General features: G+C 40.9%; 1 protein-coding gene across 1 annotated transcript in view; it reads right to left on the bottom strand.

The window, feature by feature from the left end:
• KCNK5 (potassium two pore domain channel subfamily K member 5) overlaps positions 1-22,406 on the bottom strand; it is a 50,513-nt gene extending 28,107 nt beyond the window's left edge. Inside the window, exon 1 of the mRNA XM_089529587.1 lies at positions 22,221-22,406. Coding sequence (XP_089385713.1) covers positions 22,221-22,406 — 186 coding nt within the window. The remainder of the gene's footprint in view (positions 1-22,220) is intronic.
• Between the last annotated feature and the right edge of the window lie 721 nt (positions 22,407-23,127).

Genomic DNA, 23,127 nt, shown 5'->3' with positions numbered 1-23,127 from the left:
TTATATTCACATTAAGTTACTGGCTATGATCCCTCTTCTAATCAGCAAGCCAGCATTTTTTTTAAAAAAAAAAATCAAAACCAGACTGAGGGACATCACTGTGGAAGAAATAAAAAGTTTTTTTCCCACACATACACACACAAAATGAAAGTCACAGTCCTAAAAATGCTTTTTAGAAGAAAGTCCTATCAACATCAATCAAATTTACGTCTGAGTAAGTACAGTTAGAATGGTCTGCGAATAAGAACTTTAGAGGATTAGTCAGAGCTTAGAATGGCTATGGCTGAGGAATTCTGGGGCTGTAAATCATATGTAAGAGACCATCCTGAATCACACTATGAGTCTATGCCATCTGATTCTTCCAGGATACATGTAGCAGGACATGGTGGCAGATGTTTAATGCAATTCTACCTCTGAACCTGGAGAGTCCATACTTCTCCTCTTTAAAATAAAAACAAAAACCAGAAGAGCCAAATCATGCATTGGCAGAATAATGTTACCCTTTTTGACTGTTCTTTCAACACTTACATAACAGTACTGCTGAGTATTCAGATATTTTGAAGCTTCAAGGCATGATGTCTCATTTATTGCTGTTTCTCTGTTATTTGTAACTTTATTGTGCCAACAACCTGGACTTACATCTGAACAAACTTTGTTTCTTACCTAACATAGTGCCCAGAGCTTGTGGCAATGTCTAAAATCTAAAGCATGCAAGTAAATACTGTCTGGTTTCTTGTTTATTATGTAACAAAACTACACACAATAAACAGTTTTACTTCTGATATATACCTGGGGGAGAAATAATCTCTCAGATCTTGATGTTTTTATCATGTACTAGTGTATTTACCAGCTTAGAAATCTACTGGTATTTTATTAAGGGTGTGTGTATATATATTAGATGGGAGAAAATAATATTTTCCTGTGCATCGCTTAGATGACTTTTGCCCTTTCACACTTTTGTGTGAATGTCAAAAACTCTTGACTACACTAGAAAAGCTTTGCCTATATTCTGAGGATATTACTCCAATATGAGTGGAACTACTATCATTGTAGAGCATTAGCTGCATCGGCTTCCTGCCCCACCCAAGTAACAAAACAGAATTATACACTGGGGTAGTTTCATTTCTGATGTAGTCCCAGATTTCATACTTTATTTATCTGCAGCAGCCAAAATTATCTCCCAGTCATGACTGTCGAGATAGTAATTTGGAACAGAAAACAGACACAGCATCAAGGACTGTCATGTACAAACAATATGCTGGCACATACTTTCACCACTTACTTTGTGTTTCATTCTGCAAAGGCATCTTTGAAACTGTGCAAAAGAAGTTGTAGCATGAGATTTCATAGACTACTGCCTTGTGTTTCCCCTTGTGTCATTTAACTGTGGGTACTTTCCCCTCTCTGGTTTGTTTTTCTCCTAACCAGAAAGAAAGAAAGAAAGAAAGAGACAGACAGACAGACAGAGCATGGACTCAGTCTTTCTCAGGAGAGAGGGAAAAAATAGGGGTAAGCACCCACATTAAAACAACATAGTAAACAAACCTGAGAGGAACACAAAGCTCTGTAGGTTGCTTAGATGCTTCTGCTGGATAGAACAGCATACATCCACCTTCTATGTCTATGGTTTCCCTAGTTTATAGTGCTTTCCAACATGGTACATTTACTGGGGATTGTTATCAATAGTTTTCATGTTATCTGATGAAATAAAGCATTCCCTTTTGTTTGATTACAAATGAATAATGCAACTTCCAAGTTTCTTCCAATTCAATTATCAAAATATTTGTTGTTCTGAAAGATTAGCATTTTGTTCTTAGGCTACTGACAAATGAATATTTCCAAAATTATGTGAGGTTTATAACTGATTAATGGGGAAAAACAAAGAAGAGCAACTGACCAAGATGGTTAGTTTGCCTGAGGACAAGATTATTCCCGAGACAGAAGTACAACATATACTTTTCTTGTCTCAGTGTTCTTTTTACTTGGCAAAGAGAACAAGGGCTCATGCTTTCAGAGGAAATGGAGAAAAAGATCCTGGTAAATAAGAGACACTGATGAGATAGGACACCCTCCTCTCTTGTGGGATGATGTTATCTCAAAGGCCAAATTTTCTTCTTTGTGTCTGACCTTTTCAAATCAACTTCAAAACAGTGCAACAACTTCAAGCCGAAGAAACCAGTGTTACAAGACATTATTCCTATAAATGTGCAGGGAGATATGTTGGTTTGTTAAATGCTACTAAGCACCACCAACTCTACGTGCATATTAGTCAATTAGTATTATGCAAGTATTTTATCCAGATCCAATATAAATATAAACTGATATGCACAAAAATGTATTAACATGCTACTAATATGTTGTGTGCAGATTTTAAAAAATCAGATTACTGGACAATTCAGATATCTTTTTTATCATTTATTTATTTATTAACGTTTCTATCAAACTTGTATCATAAGATCTCAAACACCTGGAAATACTAATTTACCCACAGCCTATTCTTGTGTATCTTTTCATGTCTCACTGCAGAAATGTTGTTGATATTTGCCCTTCCAACACTTTTGTGCATGTGGTACTAATCCCAAAAAACAAGGGATGGACAGATATTTCATAAATTACAATTTCCATGTCCTAGCTGTTATAGCCAATTGTCTAGGATAATGAGATTGGTAGTCTAACTTTTTTTTTTTTTTTGGAAAGGCCACATCTCTATAAGAAACAGACTGTACATGGCCCATATGATTAAATTTCATTATGTTGCACAGTATTTGAATGCCATAATTGTAATGCCGAATATCCCCAATCATATGAACATTCTAAGTTATCTCTCATAAAACTGTATCACTTTGTTATCCCTTTCCCCTCTATTATAATATAATTTAGTTATATATCTTTCTCCACTACAGACAGATCAAAGATGCACACACACTGTTGTCTGCTGCCTACAGTCTTTCAGAGTGAAGTAGAATATGGGAAGGTTCTACCACATTACAGGCATACCTAAGGCCCTGGACAGACGGGCCCTTTGCGGTGTCATGGCGATGTGCTAGGGCTGCCTTGGGGTGGTGAGTGCACACACCCTGCAACCCTAGCACGTGACAAGGACATCGCAGCTGCGCAGCACCATCCACACAGCAAACAATGCAATAAAGCTTGAGCTGGGAAATAATGAGATGCTGTGTGTGGCTGCATACAACAAGCAAGATAAACTGTAGCTGCTTCCAGATCTCTCACTGTGCAGGTGTGACCAGCATAACAGAGAAAAGGAGAGAGCAGATAAGTTTGGCTCACCAGCTACTACCAGTAAGTTTTTTTTAAAAAGAGAGAGATCTGCATGCTGAGAGGCCATAAGCTGTGCCAAGCTGTGGTCCAGTCCTTAGGACTGGAGTGAGGCTTTAGTGTGGCTTCTGGCCTCTTAGGACGCATGCATCATTTTCCAAAGTGTCCTGAAGTAGCTTTATTTTGGCCTGTCTGTACGGGCCCAATATTAGAGCTGATCATTTAAAGTCTATGTCCAATGTCATGTGAGCAGAATTCACTTCTGTAATGGGGCTTTCCTTTCCAATCTTCTTCCTTGCACCACCTAATACCTTCTAGAGAATTGAACCCCACAGAGCAATCTGGGATATGTTGGGGAGAAGGTTGTAAGAGGAAAAGGAATTGTTTTCCTACTAGTAGCATTCATTCTGGTAAATTACAGACATCACTAAATACAATACTAAAAGTGCAAAATATTATGACACTGCATTTAAATAGAAGGGAACCAGTTCAATTTGTTTTAATACATGCAGATTGAGTTTATGTATTGCCACCAGACTGAATTAGTTTGTGTATGTGTCCCCATCTCACAAAGAATTTATATGCAGTGTATCAATTTGCGAGTCTAACCAGTAATTACAGAAAAACAAAACAGAATACCAAGATGCCATTCCATTGGCTGGGATCCTACTTTTTCATCCATGAACACAACAGAGCTACCATTCATTGAAGGGAAAACTGGCAGAAAGCACTAATAACCTTTTCTAAATAGAAGAGTAACTTTGAATCCAAATCATAGATTTCATGGCATGATTGCCCAAACTAAACACAAGATGGTAAAGTAATCTACTTGATCCAGTAGATAATAGAAGAACACAGAAGGAAGTGTTTTCAACAAATGCTTGATATACAAGTTCCATAAGTTATTACTGGCTTCTTTAATGAAGCATGAGAAAAAGTTACATTCCCCAAAGTCAACAACAAAACACTAATTACAGAATTTACTTTAATATGAACAGCAGCAAAGATGTATGCCTGTTCTGCTGCCTCTGCTTTCCAGGCATCTCTTTTAATCTTCAATTCAGCTACTACAACTCAGTGTCCCTAGATTTCTAACCTTATAGGTGAAAAATAAAATAATTAATTAAACTATTAATAACTAGTGTTAGGAGAACACAGTAGTAAAAAAAGGGATGGCAGCCATGATGAAAAAGAAATGTAAGCATGATCTTTCTTTTAAAAACAAAGGCTGGAATTCACAATCACAAGGACAAAAGTGTAAACTAACCTAGTAGTAGTAGTCGTGTGCCATTTCATTTCTGGCTTATTGCGACCTTAAGGCAAACCTATCATGGGATTTCCCTAGCAAGATTTGTTCAGAGGGGGTGTGCTTTTGCCTTCTCCTGAGGGTAAGAGAGCATGACTTGCCCAAGACTTTCCATAGCTGAGTGGGAATTCAAACTCTCGTCTCCAGAATAACAGTCCAATGCTCAAACCACTATACCACCCTGGCTAAGATTACACATTTATAAATGTTTTGTATTCATGATCTCTATGTATTCAATAACTAGGGCAGTGGTACTGAAACATTTTACCCTTGGGATCCCTTCCCCCTTTTACATCTACATGCAGATGTTGCCCTCCACTCAATATAGTATATGAATAAACATACTTTGTTTATTTAGCATGCATATTTTCATTTACACATTCATGTAGTCATCCCTCGGTATCTGTGGACTTGTCAATCACGGTTTTGATCATTCGCGGATGGCAAGCCCTCACTGTCCCCAATGGTGGCACATGCATGCAGCCATGCCATTGGAGACAATGTCCTCCCTCCCTATTCCCCCTGGGCTTAGCTTTGCCTCAGGGACCAGGAGAGGGCCTTCCTTCACTCTGGGGGGTGGGCAGTCCAAGCCTCTCATTTTGGGCTCAGCCAGGCAGCAAGCCCCCCAACCCACCCCCTTGGCCCTCCTGGGTCTGGTAACTCGGTTTCCTTTCAGGAAAAGGTAATATGTTCCCTGGGGGAAAAGGAAGGTGAATATTAGACAACTCTTGCTGAAATATAATGTTCCCCACAGTAGCCAACTAGATGAAGCGGGATGAGTGTCTCTCACAGTTGTTCTATAGAAATGATTCTAATCCAAGTGACAGCATATAGCCATATCTTTCATGAATGTACTTATCCTTATTGTGGAGCTCCAGAAAGTTCCCTTCTTCTACATAGGCACAGGGACACTGTTATATTCTATCCTAATGCAGCCTCAAAGGCTAGTAATATACCACTGGCATGTGATGCGGTATGATAACAAATAGCTCGGCTTTGAACATTTGGTTGCTATTCCACATGATGTACTTCCGCACCTAAAACTTCAGGCTTGGTTGTTGTTTTTGTGGCTGGATTTCATATGATTTGCATGGTAGACTGGTATAACATGTGAAGAACAGACACAATTAGTTCTTATAAGCAGCTTTTTTACAAGAAAACAGAAGCACATTCATATTTAGAAATAATCGTATTTTACTGTTTTTCCCCCTAAATTACTTAGCAAAAGAAGTTATTACTTGTCCCTAATACCACAGGAAAACGGTTATCACAAACTTCTCTCTTTAGCCAAGTTTGCATTTTCAGGAACTACTCAAAACGAAACACCCTTCTTTTGAAACAAGTGCAGCTGCAAGTGTTGCATCATAACAGTTTGAAATTTGATCCCCTCAGTACTGGCTGGTCAGAAAAGGGAAAGCAGCTGTTGGGACTTCTGTCCAAGGGAACAGCTGTCCATACTGAAGTAAGTCTGGATATGCATTTTTAAGATGTCTATAAAATGGAACCTGGGATACTCCCTACACATTTCATCTATTACCACTACAGTATTACATATATTTGACTGTAGTTTTACATCTCAGCTTGAGAAAAGGATGTCCTGCGGCTTAATACTTTTTCCCAACATGATATAATTGAAAGTGGAATTATGACTAGAAATCTCTTCAAAAGCCTTCATAAATCTCTTCAAAAAACAAAAACAAAACAGCACCTTTCAAATTTTATACAGGCAAATCATAATAAGGTAAGGAACTACATAGTGCCGATAACAAAATTAATGCATTACTCAGAGCTTTGTCCCAATCCAGATTTTCAATACATGTTTCATGGTTTAGGAATAATCCGTATATAATATGCTTCAGTTGTAAAAGGAGAATGAGAGATAATTTACACCACACTTAACATACATTTACTGAAGACAGATCTTGTGATCTAAAGAAAAGATGAAAAACCCAGAAATAAGTCAAGGGTGGAGCAAGAGATTGTTCTGGCAAAGACAGCATCCTGTTCTTTGTAAGAAGCCACAAATTTGTTATTTGCACTTAGACATCGTTGTTGTTCCGCTGCAGCTGCTTCCCCCAACCTGCTCCTCCCTTATCCAACTGGGACAATCACTGCTATGTCCATCTTGAAAGGTCATGATAGCCATTGTCCTTAATTCACTGTCTGAAACAGAATCTGCTCAGTTCCTAACCAATCTACCATAAAGTATCATTGGCAGGCTCTAGAGCCAGTGTGCCACAGCATTATGACAGAGGTTTAGTAAGACTGCTTCTCTTAGAAAGGAAAGTGGTGTTTGGTGTATCACTTTTGGATGCAATACCAGAAAAGACTACAAAAATTATAATTACTCCCTGTTTTTTGGGGAGGGAGCACTGGCAAATCATTCAGTAGTTTTGTGTGTTTTAAAATTGGTTTATGATTTTATAAGCAGAAATTAACAAGACCACTCAAAAGAATGTAAGAACACTATACTGCAAACTTTAAATGGTTCACTCTCATGTGCCATATCAGAAATCTTGCAATGTACTAATGTGCTGAGCATTGATAAAGCATTAACAAACTGTGCTTCTGTCCTATTCATTCACAAACAAAGCTATAGTTGTAATAGTTCCTTCATGAAATGAATAGGACTGAGACAGTTCATTTATGAAGTCAGGCCACTACCCATCTCTTCTTTTGTGTGGTAGTCCTGTAACTAAGGGAAATTGTTCATTATCTGACCTATACATAGAGGGCAGGACCTCTCTTGCTGCTACCCCATCCTTCATTTTCTAAAGGCTGGATAACTTGTCCTACAACGTGAAGACACACAGGAACTAAAGATGACTAGTTTCCTAGCAAACACTCAATAACGCATTTCTCTGTTTCATGCTGAGCTGTTTCTGACCATGTGTATCTTTGTAGAGTCTGGATTTTGATAGATGTAAAAGGGATCACAAGAACCATTTAATCCAACCACCTGCCATGCAGGAATACATATCTAAAGCAGTCCTGAGACATGCCCACCCAACTTGTTAAAAAATCTCCAAAGAAGGGGAATCCACTACACTCTGAGGCCATCTGTCCTACTGTTGAACATATCTTACATCTGGCTATTCAAGGGATAAATATAATGAGTATGCAGGAGAGAAATGTTAGGATGGAGAACTACCAGTACATGTCCATGGCATGTATTCAACATTTCAAAATTATTTTAAATCACAGGTACCACATTTTCTGAAGAAATAATTTCATTCTTCCACAAATTTCATTTTTACACAAATACTTGAGTGCTGGGGTAAATGCTCATGTTGCTAAAGAGTAGCATCTTCTAGAGGTGAGATATTACCCTTTCAAGACACAAGAAAACAAACAGCACATATTTTGTGCTCTGAATGGCTCACCTATAGCAGTGCTTTTTAAGTGATCTGATGTGCTCAAGTTTTCCTGGAAGCTTGTTGCAGACCTGGTACTGGTCCACAAACCATCAATTCAAGTAGCATTGATATACATAGTAAGTTACCCCTCTGACCCCAATACCAGATTTCCAGACAGATCTGCTACTTAATGTTGTCAGATTTTGATGTTTTAACACTTCAGATAAAGAGACACTAGAATTAATTTCTATCAAGGCTTGAATTGTTACAAAAATGTAAACATGTAATTTGCAATATTGAAATACAAATACATATTTCATAAGCATATCTGAATAATCTTCCCAATGTAAAAGGGATGTCAGAGAAGTCCCAGTACTTTCATGTGTTTCATGAGGGATGGCAAATACAGTCATATTCTCATTTTGCCCATTAGCTGATCAGTAAAGGTAAAGGTAAAGGTAGTCCCTTGACATGAATATCTACTCATAACTGACTGTAGGGGGCGGTGCTCATCTCCGTTTCAAAGCCAAAGAGCCAGCATTGTCCAAGGACTGCTATGGTGGTCATGTGGCCAGCATGACTGCACCAAACGCTGTTATCTTCCCACTGAGAAGTGGTACCTATCTACTTGCATTTGCATGCTTTTGAACTGCTAGGTTGCCAGAAGCTGGGACTAGTGACAGGAGCTCACCCCATCATGCAGCTCTCGGGCCTCAAACTGCCAACCTTCCGATCATCAGAATTAGTGTCTTAACCACTAAGCCACCACTACAGCTCTAGTACACCCTGGTACACTCAAAACTGAGGCACTGAAAGGGAGTTAGCCACAACAGCTGTGAATCTGCAATTGAGTATGTAAAAAGGTAGTCTCTTGACATTAATGTCTTGTCGTAACAGACTGTAGGGGGTGGTGCTCATCTCCATTACTAAGCTGAAGAGCCAGCATTCTCCGAGGACTGCTCTGGTGGTCATGTGGCCAGCATGACTGTGCTGAATGCTGCTACCTTCCCATGAAAGTGGTACCTTTTTATCTACTTTCACTTCTACATGTTTTTGAACTGCTAGGTTGACAAAGGCTGGGACTAGTGACAGGAGCTCAACCCATCATCCAGCACTCAGCCCTCAAACTGCCAACCATCATCAGAACTGGCGTGTTAACTACTAAGCCACTGCATCCCTTGAATATGGAGTTAATGCATAATTAAAGTAACTTAATAACAAAAAAGGAAATGTTTCTTTTTTCAAACATCTTGTTTTCTTTATTTTCAGAAAACTATGAAAGAATCTAGTTTAAAGATAGCAAAGATTAAGATGGGTCAAAGTCAACTACAACATTTGCAGGAGCAACAGTCACTGTTTTAATTGGCAACATGATGTGTTCTCCATTTTATGGAGTCTCTGCCTTTCACCTTTTGACATTGGTGTTTGCATAACTATTCTTCACCTCACCATTCTTGATAATGCTTCCAAAATAACAATATAACTCTTAAATATTTTTACAAATTATTTTTCAAATTCCCTGGTCATTTAATAGTCCACCAGCAACAATACAGTGTTCAAAACTGTGACACAGGAATATTTTTAACATCTGATTGACATAGCACATATTAGGTGACAAAACTCTAGATGACAGATACAGCCTGCCTTTTAACCGTGAAAGAGGATGAAAGAAAAAGACAAAAGATGTGCAAGAACTAATTTGTGCAAGACAGAGACAAAGAGAAATGATGCAACAAGCCAACACTGCTTCAATGCAAATTGTTCCCTGTGACACAATGTTTGCTTCTAACATAAATAGGCTAAAGTGCTTTAGTGTTAAGCAGAAAGTCTTTGTCTGGGAATCTAGAATCCCAGAGTTTCCTGATTATGACAAGGAAATACACACGGAGGTGCTTGAGTGTGTGGATTCAGCTTACTGCAACAATATTCATAGTGGTGCCAAAAAAAAAAATGTACATTGCTCACAGTTATTTAAAAAAAACTTGATTTCATTCCATATACTTACTAGCTATTAATGCTAGGATGTGCACAATTAAAGAAGGAAAAGAAAGTCTGTTCTCTGCAAATTCCATTTTTCAATGTGGTAGATCCCTGTTTTCATGGAAGTACAAAATTTACAGCTTATCCAGTTCGCAAAGTGTATAGAAAGACTGCTGAATACTTCTTTGATTTTTTAAAAAATCTATTTGACACATGCTAAGATTATCAGCTAAATAAGAGCAATATAATTGAATCTGTCTTCATGTAGTACATTTATTTCCAGTGGCATCTCTGAACAAAATCCAAGTGAAACTATGGCATGCATCCAAAATTAATTCAAGATCTCTATCCTTAGGTATCAGACTTCAAAACTCATACAATTTAACAACCCAATTAGCCTACTTTGCATTTACAATGTATATATTTTTTACCGACATGCTTCTTGGGGCTGCCTTTTACTTCAGTTTCGGCTACGTTTGACAATAGATCAGGAAGTTAAAGGCACAGGGTTTAGGAGAATCTTCCCCAGCCAGACAGGTTGGACTACATCCCACACCACTTCCAGCTAGCTAGGAACAGTAATCCAACACAACCAGGGGATGTTAGGTTTCCAGTTGTATTAGAGGGGAAACCACAAACCTCCAGAGCAGTTGCAGCTTCTGTTATCACCCTGATACACCAGTCTTTTCTCAGAAAACAAACTAGCATTTTAATAATAGTAATAGATTTATTAGACTCAGATGCAGTGAAATGTGGGCTAGACAAAGTAACTGTTATATGGATTTGTAATTAGTTGACTGGCCGAACCCAAAAGGTGCTCAACAATGGCTCTTTTTCATCCTGGAGAGAAGTGACCAGTGGGGTCCCACAGGGCTCTGTCCTGGGCCCAGTGTTATTCAACATCTTTATCAATGACTTGGATGACAGAATTGGGGGCATACTTATCAAATTTGCAGATGACACCAAATTAGAAGGAGTAGCTAATACTCCAGAGGACAGGATCAAAATTCAAAATGACCTGAATAAACTAGAAAGTTGGGCCAAAGCTAACAAAATGAACTTCAACAGGGAGAAATGTAAAGTACTGTACCTAGGGCAGAAAAATAAAATGCACAGATATAGGATGGGGGACACCTTGCTGAACGAGACTACGTGTGAAAGGGATCTAGGAGTCCAAGTAGACCACAAGTTGAACATGAGTCAACAGTGTGATGTGGCACCTAACAAGGCCAATGCGATTTCAGGCTGCATCAGTAAAAGTATAGTATCTAGATCAAGGGAAGTAATAGTGCCACTCTATTCTGCTTTGGTCAGGCCCCACCTGGAATATTGCATCCAGTTCTGGGCACCAGAATTTAAAAAGGATGTTGAAAAACTGGAGCATGTCCAAAGGAGAGCGACTAAAATGGTTAAGGGTCTGGAAACCATGTCCTATGAGGAACGGCTTAAGGATCTGGGGATGTTTAGCCTGGAGAAGAGAAGGTTAAGAGGTGTATGATAGCACCAGGTATTTGAAGGGATGTCATATTGAGGAGGGAGCTGACTTGTTTTCAGCTGCTCCAGAGACAAGGACTCAGAGCAATAGATGCAAGCTACAGGAAAAGAGATTCCACCTCAACATTAGGAGGAACTTCCTGAGAGTAAGGGCTGTTCGACAGTGGAACAAACTCCCTCCGAGTGTAGTGGAGTCTCCCTCCTTGGAGGTCTTTCAGCAGAGGCTGGATGACCATCTGTCGGGGATGCTTTGATTGAGAGTTCCTGCATGGCAGGGGGTTGGACTGGATGGCCCTTGCGGTCTCTTCCAACTCGACTGTTGAACAGCCCTTACTGTCAAAAAGTTCCTCCTAATGTTGAGGTGGAATCTCTTTTCCTGTAGCTTGCATCCATTGTACCGGGTTCTGTTCTCTGGAGCAGCAGAAAACAAGCTGCTTTAAACAGAGCTATCATATCTTAACCTTCTCTTCTCCAAGCTAAACATATCCAGCTGCTTAAATCACTCCTCATTTGGCATGGTTTCCAGACCTTTCATCATTTTGGTCACATTCCTTTGGACACGCTCCATAGACCCCAGAACTGGATGCAATATTCTAGGTGAGGCCTGACCAAAGCAGACTAGGAAAAACCTGTTGAATATAAGAGTCTGGCGATAGCAGTCAGCATTTGTTCTTAGATTGTGGAACTCCCTTCCAAAGAAAGTCAGATTAACTCCCTCACTGGCTTCATTTTGTCAGCAGGTGGGATATAAATCAATCAATCAATAACAGAATCAACCATACATGTATTTTTACCATACATCAACGGAATCACAGACAGAATAGGGAAACTGGTGAGGAAACACCACCTCCAGATGGTCTACAAACCTACCAAGGAAATCCAGCAAACACTACACTCCGCGAAGGACAAGAGAGACCCTCTCATGGCTGCAGGGGTTTACCGCATACCATGCAGCTGCAAACAAGTCTACAAAGTGACCACCAAGTGCAATGTTCAAACACAAATCAAGGAACATGAAAGACACTGCAGACTGGGTCAGTCAGAAAATCAGGAGTAGCAGAACATGTTACAAACCATCCTTGCCATAAAATGCTGTTTGAAAACACTGAAATTCTGGACCATGCCAACAACAATCAGGTCAGAATGCACAGGGAAGCCACTGAAATCTATAAACACCTGGGCAACTTCAACAGGAAAGAAAAAATCCTTAAAGTAAACAAAGTTTGGCTACTAGTCCTGAAAGACACCAAAATCATGACCCAGTAAATGCAAATGAAAACCACCAATAATCAAGATTTTTCCCAGCAGACAATGGATCGTTAATTAGATACCCTGAGGCCTCGCCGTTCAACAACACAACAATACACAGATTAACATACAAATCACTTGCTTTCAACCAACAGTACATATACCCCACTCTCCTCCATGCCAGCATTCTCTGAAGCTGCCAGTCAGGAAAAAACTCATCTAGAACACAGCCTCATAGCCAAAAAATCCCACAAATAACTGTGGATGCAGGCTGTGAAAGCTTTCGACTTCACAATAGAATCAACCATTTACAACAGCAAATGTTATGACAATGTTATCTGGGAACACCAAAGTATTCTACGGCTGAATGTTGCTGAGATCTTTTTCTAAAGGAAATGAGGTCCTGAGATACAAAGGGGAAACTGGTGTTTTGCTTTACTACAAGCAACTAACCTGTATGTCACTTGGAAGGCTTCAGTCTTGGTAATAAAAGCTGCCAAATGTAAGAGAAAGTACATGGAATCAATTTTGGAAAATAGTCAGGGAGACATGACTATAACATTAATCTCATTATTTTTATCCAGTCGAGAGCACTATAGGTATTATAAGTAGAACAGGTCACTTTGTTTTTATTCCCCAGGCCCCATATTTTTGGCCTCTGCCTGGAAATGCCACATTTGATGGCATTTGTGTCCCACTATTTCTCAAAATAAATAAATAAAAATGCATAAATGTACCATATAATTGCCTCTGGAAACAAACCTGTGCATGTGTGAATGGGCACACATAGGCGGGTTACAAACCGCCAGAAAGTACGCACGGAGCGCGTACTAGGGTTAGGAAGGGGCGGTGCTTCCGCACCCCCTAACCCTAGTATGTGCTCCGTGAGCACAGAATGGCGGCGGGCGTTCCACACGGCTGCCGCCATTTTGACGTCTTGGACGCATAGCGTCCAGACGTGTCACGGCAGAAGTGATGCCGCAAAAGTGCGCCTTGCACTTTGCGGTGCCACTTCCAGGGCCCAGGAAGGAGCGCAATTTCCGCGCTCCTTCCTCGGAGCATCCGGGAGCCCCGCAGTGTGGCAGCCTGGCTCCCAGACGCTGTAAGCGGCAGCGGCGGGAGACCGCCGCAACCCGGCGGTTTGTAACCCGCCATAGAGAGAAATACTTTCTCAGTAGGCTTACTTCAATAAGTAGCTCCATTAGTCTGGTGCAGTGAAAACAATAGGGAGCCTTGTAACACTTAAAACACAGGTGAGATATCTGTGGCCCTCCAGGTTTTCTAGATTCTAGTTTGCACCTATGACAACCAGCATGGCCTCTGAGTAGGGATTATGGGAATTGGATTCAGCAACTTCTGCAAGTCAACATTTTTCCCATCCCTTCTTCTAAGAAGTACACCTGTGCCTCTTTAAAAGAAGAAGAAGTAAAATGATAAGAGAGTCCTTTGACTCTGCAGATTTATGTTGCAGGAAATGTGACCAGCTGTAAACTAGAACATTTTATGAGTGGTATAGGCAACAAAGTCTGTAACATTTTAACAGTAAAAAGGTGTAACTGACTTTGTGACTGCAGTAAAGTGAAAAGTTACAAATCATTTTTTCAACCCCCACTTCTTTTACTTGGGTTTGAATATGTGGAGGGAAAATATAGCACTAACATTTTTTACAATGCTTTTTTTCCAAAGAAAAAAGCAATTTATATATGTCAAGTGATGTAAGCACCTTGATCTTATTGAAGGGATGGGATAGAAATAATTTTTATTATTATTATTAAGTGCAACAATAAATGATTTACAAAGCAAAGCAAACACTTATGGTGTTTGCGTTAAAAAATACAACAAATACAACATTTATGGCCAGAATATTTTTATGTTACTTAAACACCATGATGTATATAGTCATGAGATGTAATCCAAGACAGAATGAGACTGGCTCTTTGCAAATTTTCAGAAAGGGGAGGGCTTTGCAATACAGGTTTGAAGCATATGTGTTCCTGGATTTTACTTATTTAACATAAACTTTGGTGCCAGAGGTAGAAACAACACTGAAAGAATATGGATAGATTCCTACACTACAAAAAAGAAGATCTGTTTCATATACTTTTTATTTAAACTAATATTATGCACATGTGAAATGAAACTTCCAGGTCAAGTAAGCCTTGCATAAGTAAACAAAAACATTTTGAATTTTCTAGAGACCACTTAAAATCTTCTTTCAAAATGCATCCTGGGCTGGGTTTTTTTTTCTTTCATTCAACTGACTTCATTTTTCTTATGTTTTCCATTTTGGGGCAAAACCTAAGATCTATGCTTTTTCAACATGACAAGGTATCTGGTGTGACAATCTGCTTTCCCCTTTTCTTTCTGTTTTGCTCTTCATACATGCTCAGTAAGTGATTCTGGAGGCAGTTTTTTACCTTGACTGTTGTATGTAGGCAGAAACAGCTACAGTAGGATCACCTAGATTTAGGGTTGCCATTAGTCAGAACCTCCAAACCGGGACAAATGTAGGACAAATTTTTCAAATGTAGGACCTTTTTTTGGGGTCCTACGTTTGAAAAAGAGCCTCGCTGAGGGGAGGATTCCTTCTCCGCTTGGGCTCCGTTCACGGAGCCCAAGCGAAGAAGGAATCCGCCCCCAGGGAGGCATTATTTTCCCCTTGGGCTCCGTTTTTGCCAACGGAGCCCAAGGGGAAAAGAATCCCTCCGCTCAGCGAGGATTCCTTCTCCGCTTGGTCTCCGTTCACGGAGCCCAAGCGGAGAAGGAATCCACTCCCTTTCCCGGCCTCTGTGGAGGCTTGGCCTTCACAGAGGCCAGGAAAGAGGGAGGAGAGCGCCCGCGATCGCGGCGATCACGACGATCGCGGGCGGCCCCCTCCCTTTCCCGGCCTCTGTGGAGGCTTGGCCTTCACAGAGGCCGGGAAAGAGGGAGCAGAGCCAGGCCGCCTCCCTCAGCGGAGGAGGCCAAGCAGGGAACGGGCCTCGCTCATGCGAGGCTCCTTTCCCTGCCTGGCTTCCGTCGCAGGGGTGTGTGTCACGGGGGCGGGGCCAAACCGAGGCAGGACCGTGCGGACCCACCCCAAACCGGGAAAGTCCCGCCCCCAGGCGGGATATGGCACCCCTACCTAGATTTTACTATAAAACAAGTTTAATTACATTATTTACTTCAGACATGTTGCTGCAACCCAATACTAAACTGTCTTTCTCTAGCCTTCTTTCACCAACTTTTCAATGCCAATGCTGAAAACTAATACTACAACAACATCCAGCTGGAAAGATGACAAGGAAAAGGGATGCTGGGCTGGGCTCCTATAAAAAGACTTTGTAAAAAAAGGAGTTTCTTTTATTACAGTTATATTAGAATCAATGGACTTTGCTATTTAGACTTTATTATCTACAAAAGCATGTCCATCATTTTAAAGAGAAACTAACAAATACTTTTTAACACAATTAGTGTATGAATGAATCAATTATTGCAGAGTTATCCAAACTAGTCTATTTTAAGGCTAATCTTAATCCTCTGTTGTACAATCTTGCAATTCATTAAAAATGTATCTGAAGCAATTACAAAGCATTACTAGCTGCTATCAATTTCTTCTCTACTGCATCTGCACATTACCTTTTTACATAAGCTGCAATCCTATGCATACTTATTTCAGAGTAATACTTCCTGAACTCAGATGAAACACAGATGATATGTGACTGACTTATAAATGCTCTCTTATACCTGATTTACATCAGACCAATGCTCTCTTATACCTAATTTACATCAGATTCACACCAGTCATTCTAACAACTAAAACACCTTCCCAATGAAATGAAGAAATTAGAATAATTCAGAGGGAGAATTCAACTTGAAACTGCTGCATTAGAACTTTAAAATCTAAAAAATTTATTGTTTCATTTGGACCATAGTTCTCCCTCAGTACTAGTGTTAAAAATTAACTCTGATAAAGGACATTGAGACAAAGCTGCATTTTTCTTTCACACATTCATCATCGTTAGCAGAGTCAATAGCCAATAGTCTTCTACAGTTCACACTTAATGGGAAACAAACAGCAACTTCACATGAGGTGAACAAGCCACAGAGAGAATCCAACTAGTATACTTACCCCTTCTTTTTCTCTTGTGTCCATGTGGAAGACAAAAACACTTGCATCAAATTTTAAAGAGGCCACAGTTTCCTAAGATTATGTCCCTCAGCACTATGACTTAGGGCTGGAGCAGATGGGTGGGAAGGAGCGACCCAAGTCCACTCTGGCCAGAAGTGGATTGGGACCATGTCCACTGCACAGCCCACTCCCAAAGCAGGCCATGGCCACAGGACTCAACCACTGCCGACAGGAGCCAGATTATCCCAGCTCCTTTTGGCTCTGGTCCAAAGGACTGGAGCGCAGCGTAGATGTGTCTTCAGGCTGCTTTGGAGGCACGCATCATTTGAACACCACACCTCCAATGCAGCCAGAAATCACTTCATTTGGTTCATCTGTTCCAGGCCTTAGTTTTTGAGAACTAACCACTAAAAAGATATGGTTTCAGGTCCTAGTTAGCTTTCAGAAATGAAATTTCAAGAAATCCCTGCTACCAGAGTAAAAAAAGATGCAAAAAGGAACTGTTGTTACTTCCAGATCGCTTCCTCCCAGGGTAACAAGTGGACAAACAAGCAAATGAGGCAAAGTCGCTGTGGCATATTCACAGATAAATCATGGTTTGCTATTATGTGTCCACTGGGCAAAAGTGGACTTTGAGCAGTCATAATACCAAGGCTGATACCTGAGGCAAAGAATGAAACATAAAGAGATTTATTTTTATTTCACTATTGAAATAAGGCATCTGGCTCCATCCTGGCTTCTGAGGGAAGTGAAGGTAGGCCAATCCCATCATGCCTCCCCAAAGGAACTGAGCCCTTCCCAGAAGGCATCTGGCTCCATTCTCCACTCCCTTCCCCTTTTGTGTCATGTCTTCTTAGATTGTAAGCCTGAGGGCAGGGAACTGTCTAATTAAAAGATTGTATGTACAGTGCTGTGTAAATTTACAGCGCTATATAAATAAAGCTTAATAATAATAATAATAATAATAATAATAATAATTCTCTTCTGCACCAGAATGCAATAGGGTAGTTTACGGGATGTGTGTCTTGTTCCCTGACACATAAAACTCTTTCCTCCAACATGTGTGTCCAGTTCTGGTCACCACAATTCAAGAAGGATGTTGGCAAGCTGCGGCAAGTCCAGAGGAAGGTGACCAAAATAGTGAAAAGTCTGGAAACCACACCATATGAGGAGAGGTTGAGGGAGCTGGGTATGTTTAGCCAGAAGAAGAGAAGGTTAAGAGATGATATGATAGCCATGCTGAAATATCTGAAAGGATACCATACTGAACATGCAGCAAGCTTGCTTTCTGCTGCTCCAGAGACTAGGACATGGAGCAATGGATTCAAGCTACAGAAAAAGAGATTCCACCTCAACATTAGGAAGAACTTCCTGATGGTAAGAGCTGTTTGACAGTGAAACAGGCTGCCTCAGAGAGTGATGGATTCTCCTGCTTTGAAGGTTTCTAAATAGAGAATGGATGGCCATCTGTCACCGGCACTTTGATTGTGTATTCCAGCATTGCAGAGCGTTGGACTGCATGGCCCTTGTGGTCTCCTCCAACTCTATGATTCCATGACCTTATCATTACTCTGTGCTCTCCACATCTGCCATCTCAAATGGCTGTCACACTCTGCCTAACAGCAGAATCAGCTTTGTAAAAGCCACATAGCCATCACAACAAAGGAGATTCCAACTAGAATAAGGTCCACAACCTCCACCACAGAATCACACCTTGCACTTACAAAGGACAGTGGCTTGAGTTCCAGAAAGGTATGTTACAAACAAAATGCTGTGTTAGACAACTGAGGCAGAGAAATATCTAACCTGGTTCCAACCCTCTTAAATTGACCCTAGACTATTATTGACTGGGGGGAGACAAAAGTAGGGGGGAAATGAAGGTTTTGAACTCCAGGCATGGAAACAGCAATAAACTATATTTCTCAGTGTGTGTGTGTGTGTGTGTGTGTGTGTGTGTGTGTGTATATATATATATAATCCTCCAACCTATGCATGACACAGCAAAAGAGACAGAGTAAGCTCCTCAGATGTCAATAAATTTGAAAGCACCTTTTTGAATTGGGTCTTTCACACCAGTTCCCCTGCATAACTTCATCAGCAAAATATAGCACAGGATCATCGTATTTCTTTGTTATAAGCCTGCACACATGACCAAAGTGTATATAGTGCTTACATCCAGGTAAATAAATGTAGGATTGCAGTCTATGTATGTTTAGTAACTTGCAACATTTTTTTAAAGTAACAGGAGGCGAAGCAAGGTAAAAAAAAAATCCTGCCACAAGCTTACACTGAACTAGAGTGAGTCAAGATAAATAGACAGAAGCACATGCAAAATAAGAGTACAGCTATGCAAAAGAAATGGCAGGTTTTCAATTTTGTTGAAAAAGAACTTTCAAAACAAGAAGAAGCAGCAGCTCTCCCTACTGCAAAAAATGTTCATAACTTTTATTAATGGAGCACAAAGTCAACGGTGCCCTGGGTGAAAATGCATTCTTGCAACATTATATACATGGAAAATTAATTATCACAGCCCTATATAGCATTGTAAGACTTGGTGACAAAGAAGATGGTATCTTCCGTAAAAAGCCAAGAGATGATTTCACCCAAAAACGTTCAGTAAGGTTGTCCAAGACACACCAACAGCAACAGAGTAAACAAACCTAAAATCATAATTTTGAAACTATACCTCAAAGATCATCAGTGCTCTTTAGTGTACTTCAGATTGTCCCTGAAACTATAGTGAAAACACACAGAGAGAAAAATACAGTACTAATCCTGAAAGGCTGTCAGTGTTCCATTCTATTCTGAGGATGTAGCTCACTCTGCAGGCTAACTTTTAAATGTTAAATGTTTAATTTGATCAACTTTGCCTCTCAATCAGGCAAACAACCGTTTCTGAAAACTTTGAAGGAAATCACCTGTGTGTATGTTTCTGCTTTGAATGTACAAATAACTTCACTGTATGGTGTGGTGCTTGTCTTTTAATTTGGAAGACCGCCAAGCATCCTCCCATGTGGTGGGTGTAGGACAAGAAAATACAAGTCCACAAAGAACAAGAAAACAGAATAGTATTCTGTAATGCACCATTGTTCAAGAATCACTGTCACAGATCATCATCTAATATTCACAACTAGTGAGAGAGAGAGAGAGAGAGAGAGCATGGGCATGGAACACATTACAAACCCTGAAAAATCAATAGTGACAAAACAAGAGAATCCAGAGCCACAAGGTCATCTAACTTACACACAGCAGTAAAAGAGGGTTTTTTCCAGATTCACACTCAAGAAATGATTTGCTTAGTTTGCCCAGCTCCAAAATGCTGGCATAAAATAAGTTTCAAAACTTTATATACATAAATTGCCTAACGATGGCTAAAGCATACAAAACACGATGAGATTTTCACAAAAATGCCACAAAGGTTCCATCCTTTTTGGCCACACTGTTCACACTTTTTCCTCCATGCCCAAGTGTTAATGCATAGGAACTGATATGCCACAGATCTATATAGCACCATCAGTATGCATGGTTTGTCTTTACAGATTACAAAGGAGAAATCCGTCCTCCCCAGGAGCTTATAGTCTAAAAAGCTAAGAAGAATATTTCAAATATCTGACAAAGCTGGCTCAAATTCCCCAAAAATGCATGCTGCAAGAGTTGTTAGGGTTTTTAGAAAGTGCCACAAGACTTTACTCCCAGATGTGCAACATTTCCAGTGGTAAACGCAACAGATTAAAAGTGGAGTGAGCACTCCTCCTGAATAGGATCACTTCTGCAGGTTTTTCCCCACCTACTCTCTGACTCCACAACTCTGTGCAAGCCAGAGCTTTACAAAAGTGCCAGGCAAACTTTCCACATAATGGAGCTCAGCAAGCACATGAGAAGAGACAAGCAGACAAAGAAAAGGATCAAGGGCACCAACTATTCAGCATCATCCTTTGTTTCCGCATTCTCATGCAGCTCAATGGGGCTCCTGCAAGCTGAGCTCTGTGAGGGCTGGAATCTCTGTGTTCACATTTATATGTATCAGGGTCCCCACACTGAGATCTTAACGACAAAAGCCACAAAGGAAGTCTAGCTAAGGGAGAACTAGAAGTTGCATTACCCTCTCAGCCCCATGTGTTGAGAACAACACAGAAAGGAAAGGCTCCCAGGACTAGCCCAGATCTAAAACCGTTAAACAGGTGACTTGCTTATTACCATACAAAACTGTTCGCTAAGAGTCTGAAACTTGTTATTCAAGTACTGAAGGAAAACTTGCTTCATCTGTTTCTGGAACTAAACTGCAGGGGTAGTTTCCTTTTCCTCTCCAGGCTGCACTTGTTTTGAATCATCTATCTGCCGCTCTGTGCACCTGCTGCGATTCTTTTTTTTAAAGAAAAAAGTTTTATTCACAAAGGCTTTGAAAAGATAAAACGGGAAACAAAGCACCTGTCGCTGGCATAAAACAGTCCAGCCATGTGCTGAGCCTCTCTTTCCTTCAAAAGGTGCCAAAGTTATTCTCAATTTGGGGATTGCGATGCAAAGGGAGTGAAGAACCCTTTGGGCTGGGAGATTCTTAGTTTCATTGGCTGCATCCGGAGTGCAGAAATAATCCAGTTTGATACCACTTTAACTGTCCTGGCTCAATGCTTTGGCATTCTGGAAAGTGTAGTTTGTGCAGCTCCAGAGGTGCTGCAACAAACTACACTTTCCAGAATGCCATAGCATTGAGCAGGTCAGCTAAAGTGGTATCAAACAGGATTATTTCTGCACTGTGGATGCAGTTTCAAGCACTGTACCAGAGATGAACGTTATACAATTTCAAACCCAGTGAAAGGAGGCAAGAAACATAGTTTACGACCATTATTATAATTTAGAACAACTTGTTTGGTGTTCAGACTGTCCAACTACTTTCACGTATTGTTAGGGCTATGCCATTCACCAAGGGAGGAGGGGACAGAGTGTGAAACGTACCTTCAGAGCTGAACAATAACCCACCTTTCCATTCATTCCAAAGGTTGGTTTGGTTGGGTTCCCACCCTTAGAAGAAACTCAAATCATCGGTATTTCCTCCTCTCCTTTGGAGGACAAGATGACGTGTTCCCTTTTTAAAGTCAACCTCCCTCCAATTAAAAAAACAACAACTTAAGAAGCATTTCTTTAAAAGCTATCTTACATCTTTTTTAAAAAATCCCCTTCTTGGGAAAATGTCAATGAGATTGTAGGGTTTTACAAGTGGAAGCATGATGTAGTGGACTCTGGAAAGCAGGGTTCAAGTCTTAGTGCAGCCATGGAAACCCACTGGGAGACCTGGGTCCAGTCACACTCTCTCAGCCTCAGAGGACAAGCAGTGACAAGCCCCTCTGCCAAGAAACGCTTGCCATCGGTAGGAAAGACTGGAAGACACACAGCAACAAATGGAAACCAAGAGCCAAACCTGCCCACCCTCTCAGCCTTGCCCCTCTCTCACCTGGAGGATCTTCTCCAGCCCTTCCTGGCCCAGGCAAGGGTAGTCCTTCAGCAGCTGGGTCTTCTTCTGCTTGTAATTCCTCGAGGCCCGTTCCCAGTAGGGCTCCTCCAGGACCTCGAAGATGGCTGCTCCGATGGACAGGTAGAAGATGATGGCCGAGGTCAGGAGGGGGCCCCGGTCGACCATGGCGCTGCTGCTGCTGCTGCTGCTGCTGCCCAGAGGAGGACGCTCCGCTGCAGCCAAAGGGAGAGAGACACAGGCAGCCAGGCAGGGCTCGTCAGGCTACTAGGCTCCTCAGCAAGAGCAGCAGCAGCAGCAGAGCCCCGAGCTCCCTCTGCAGAGAGCGCCTGGCCTCGCCTCCCTCCCTCCCTCAGCAGCTTCCCACCCCTTCCTCCTCCCCACAACACCCCCCCATATATATATATATATATATATATATATATATATATTCCCCCCTCCTCTCCCAAAACCAGGGAGACCACAAGTTGTCCTCCTCACCTCAAAGGAGGACATTGTCAACACTTTCCCTCCCCTTCCACAGCCAGAGTGACCAGAAGTTCTCTTTCCTCACCAAAATGGAGGACATTATTATTTCTCCCTCACTTTTTTCTTTGTTCTTTTTATTTACTTCATTTCACCCGAAAGGAGGACCAGGCACCACAAAATGGAGGTTCATGGCCAACTTTTGTAATTAAAAGAACCCATTGGGATGGGCCATTCTCAGCTTCTTCAAACACTGTTTCAGAGATGGACATTATTATACAAGAAAGAGACAATAAACGTAAATTCCTGCTACTTCGTCCTGCTCAAAGCGAGGACCTTTTGGAGTTCTTCCTGGACAGAAGGAATGGAGGACATGTCCTGGAAAAGGAGGACCACCAAGCCTGGTCACCCTGCATATTAAATG

Source organism: Sceloporus occidentalis, unplaced genomic scaffold (genome assembly GCF_023333645.1).
Source record: "Sceloporus occidentalis isolate IW3139 unplaced genomic scaffold, rSceOcc1.0.p SCAF_6, whole genome shotgun sequence".
Classification (NCBI taxonomy): Eukaryota; Metazoa; Chordata; class Lepidosauria; order Squamata; family Phrynosomatidae; genus Sceloporus; species Sceloporus occidentalis.
This window is presented reverse-complemented; position numbering and strand designations above follow the sequence as displayed.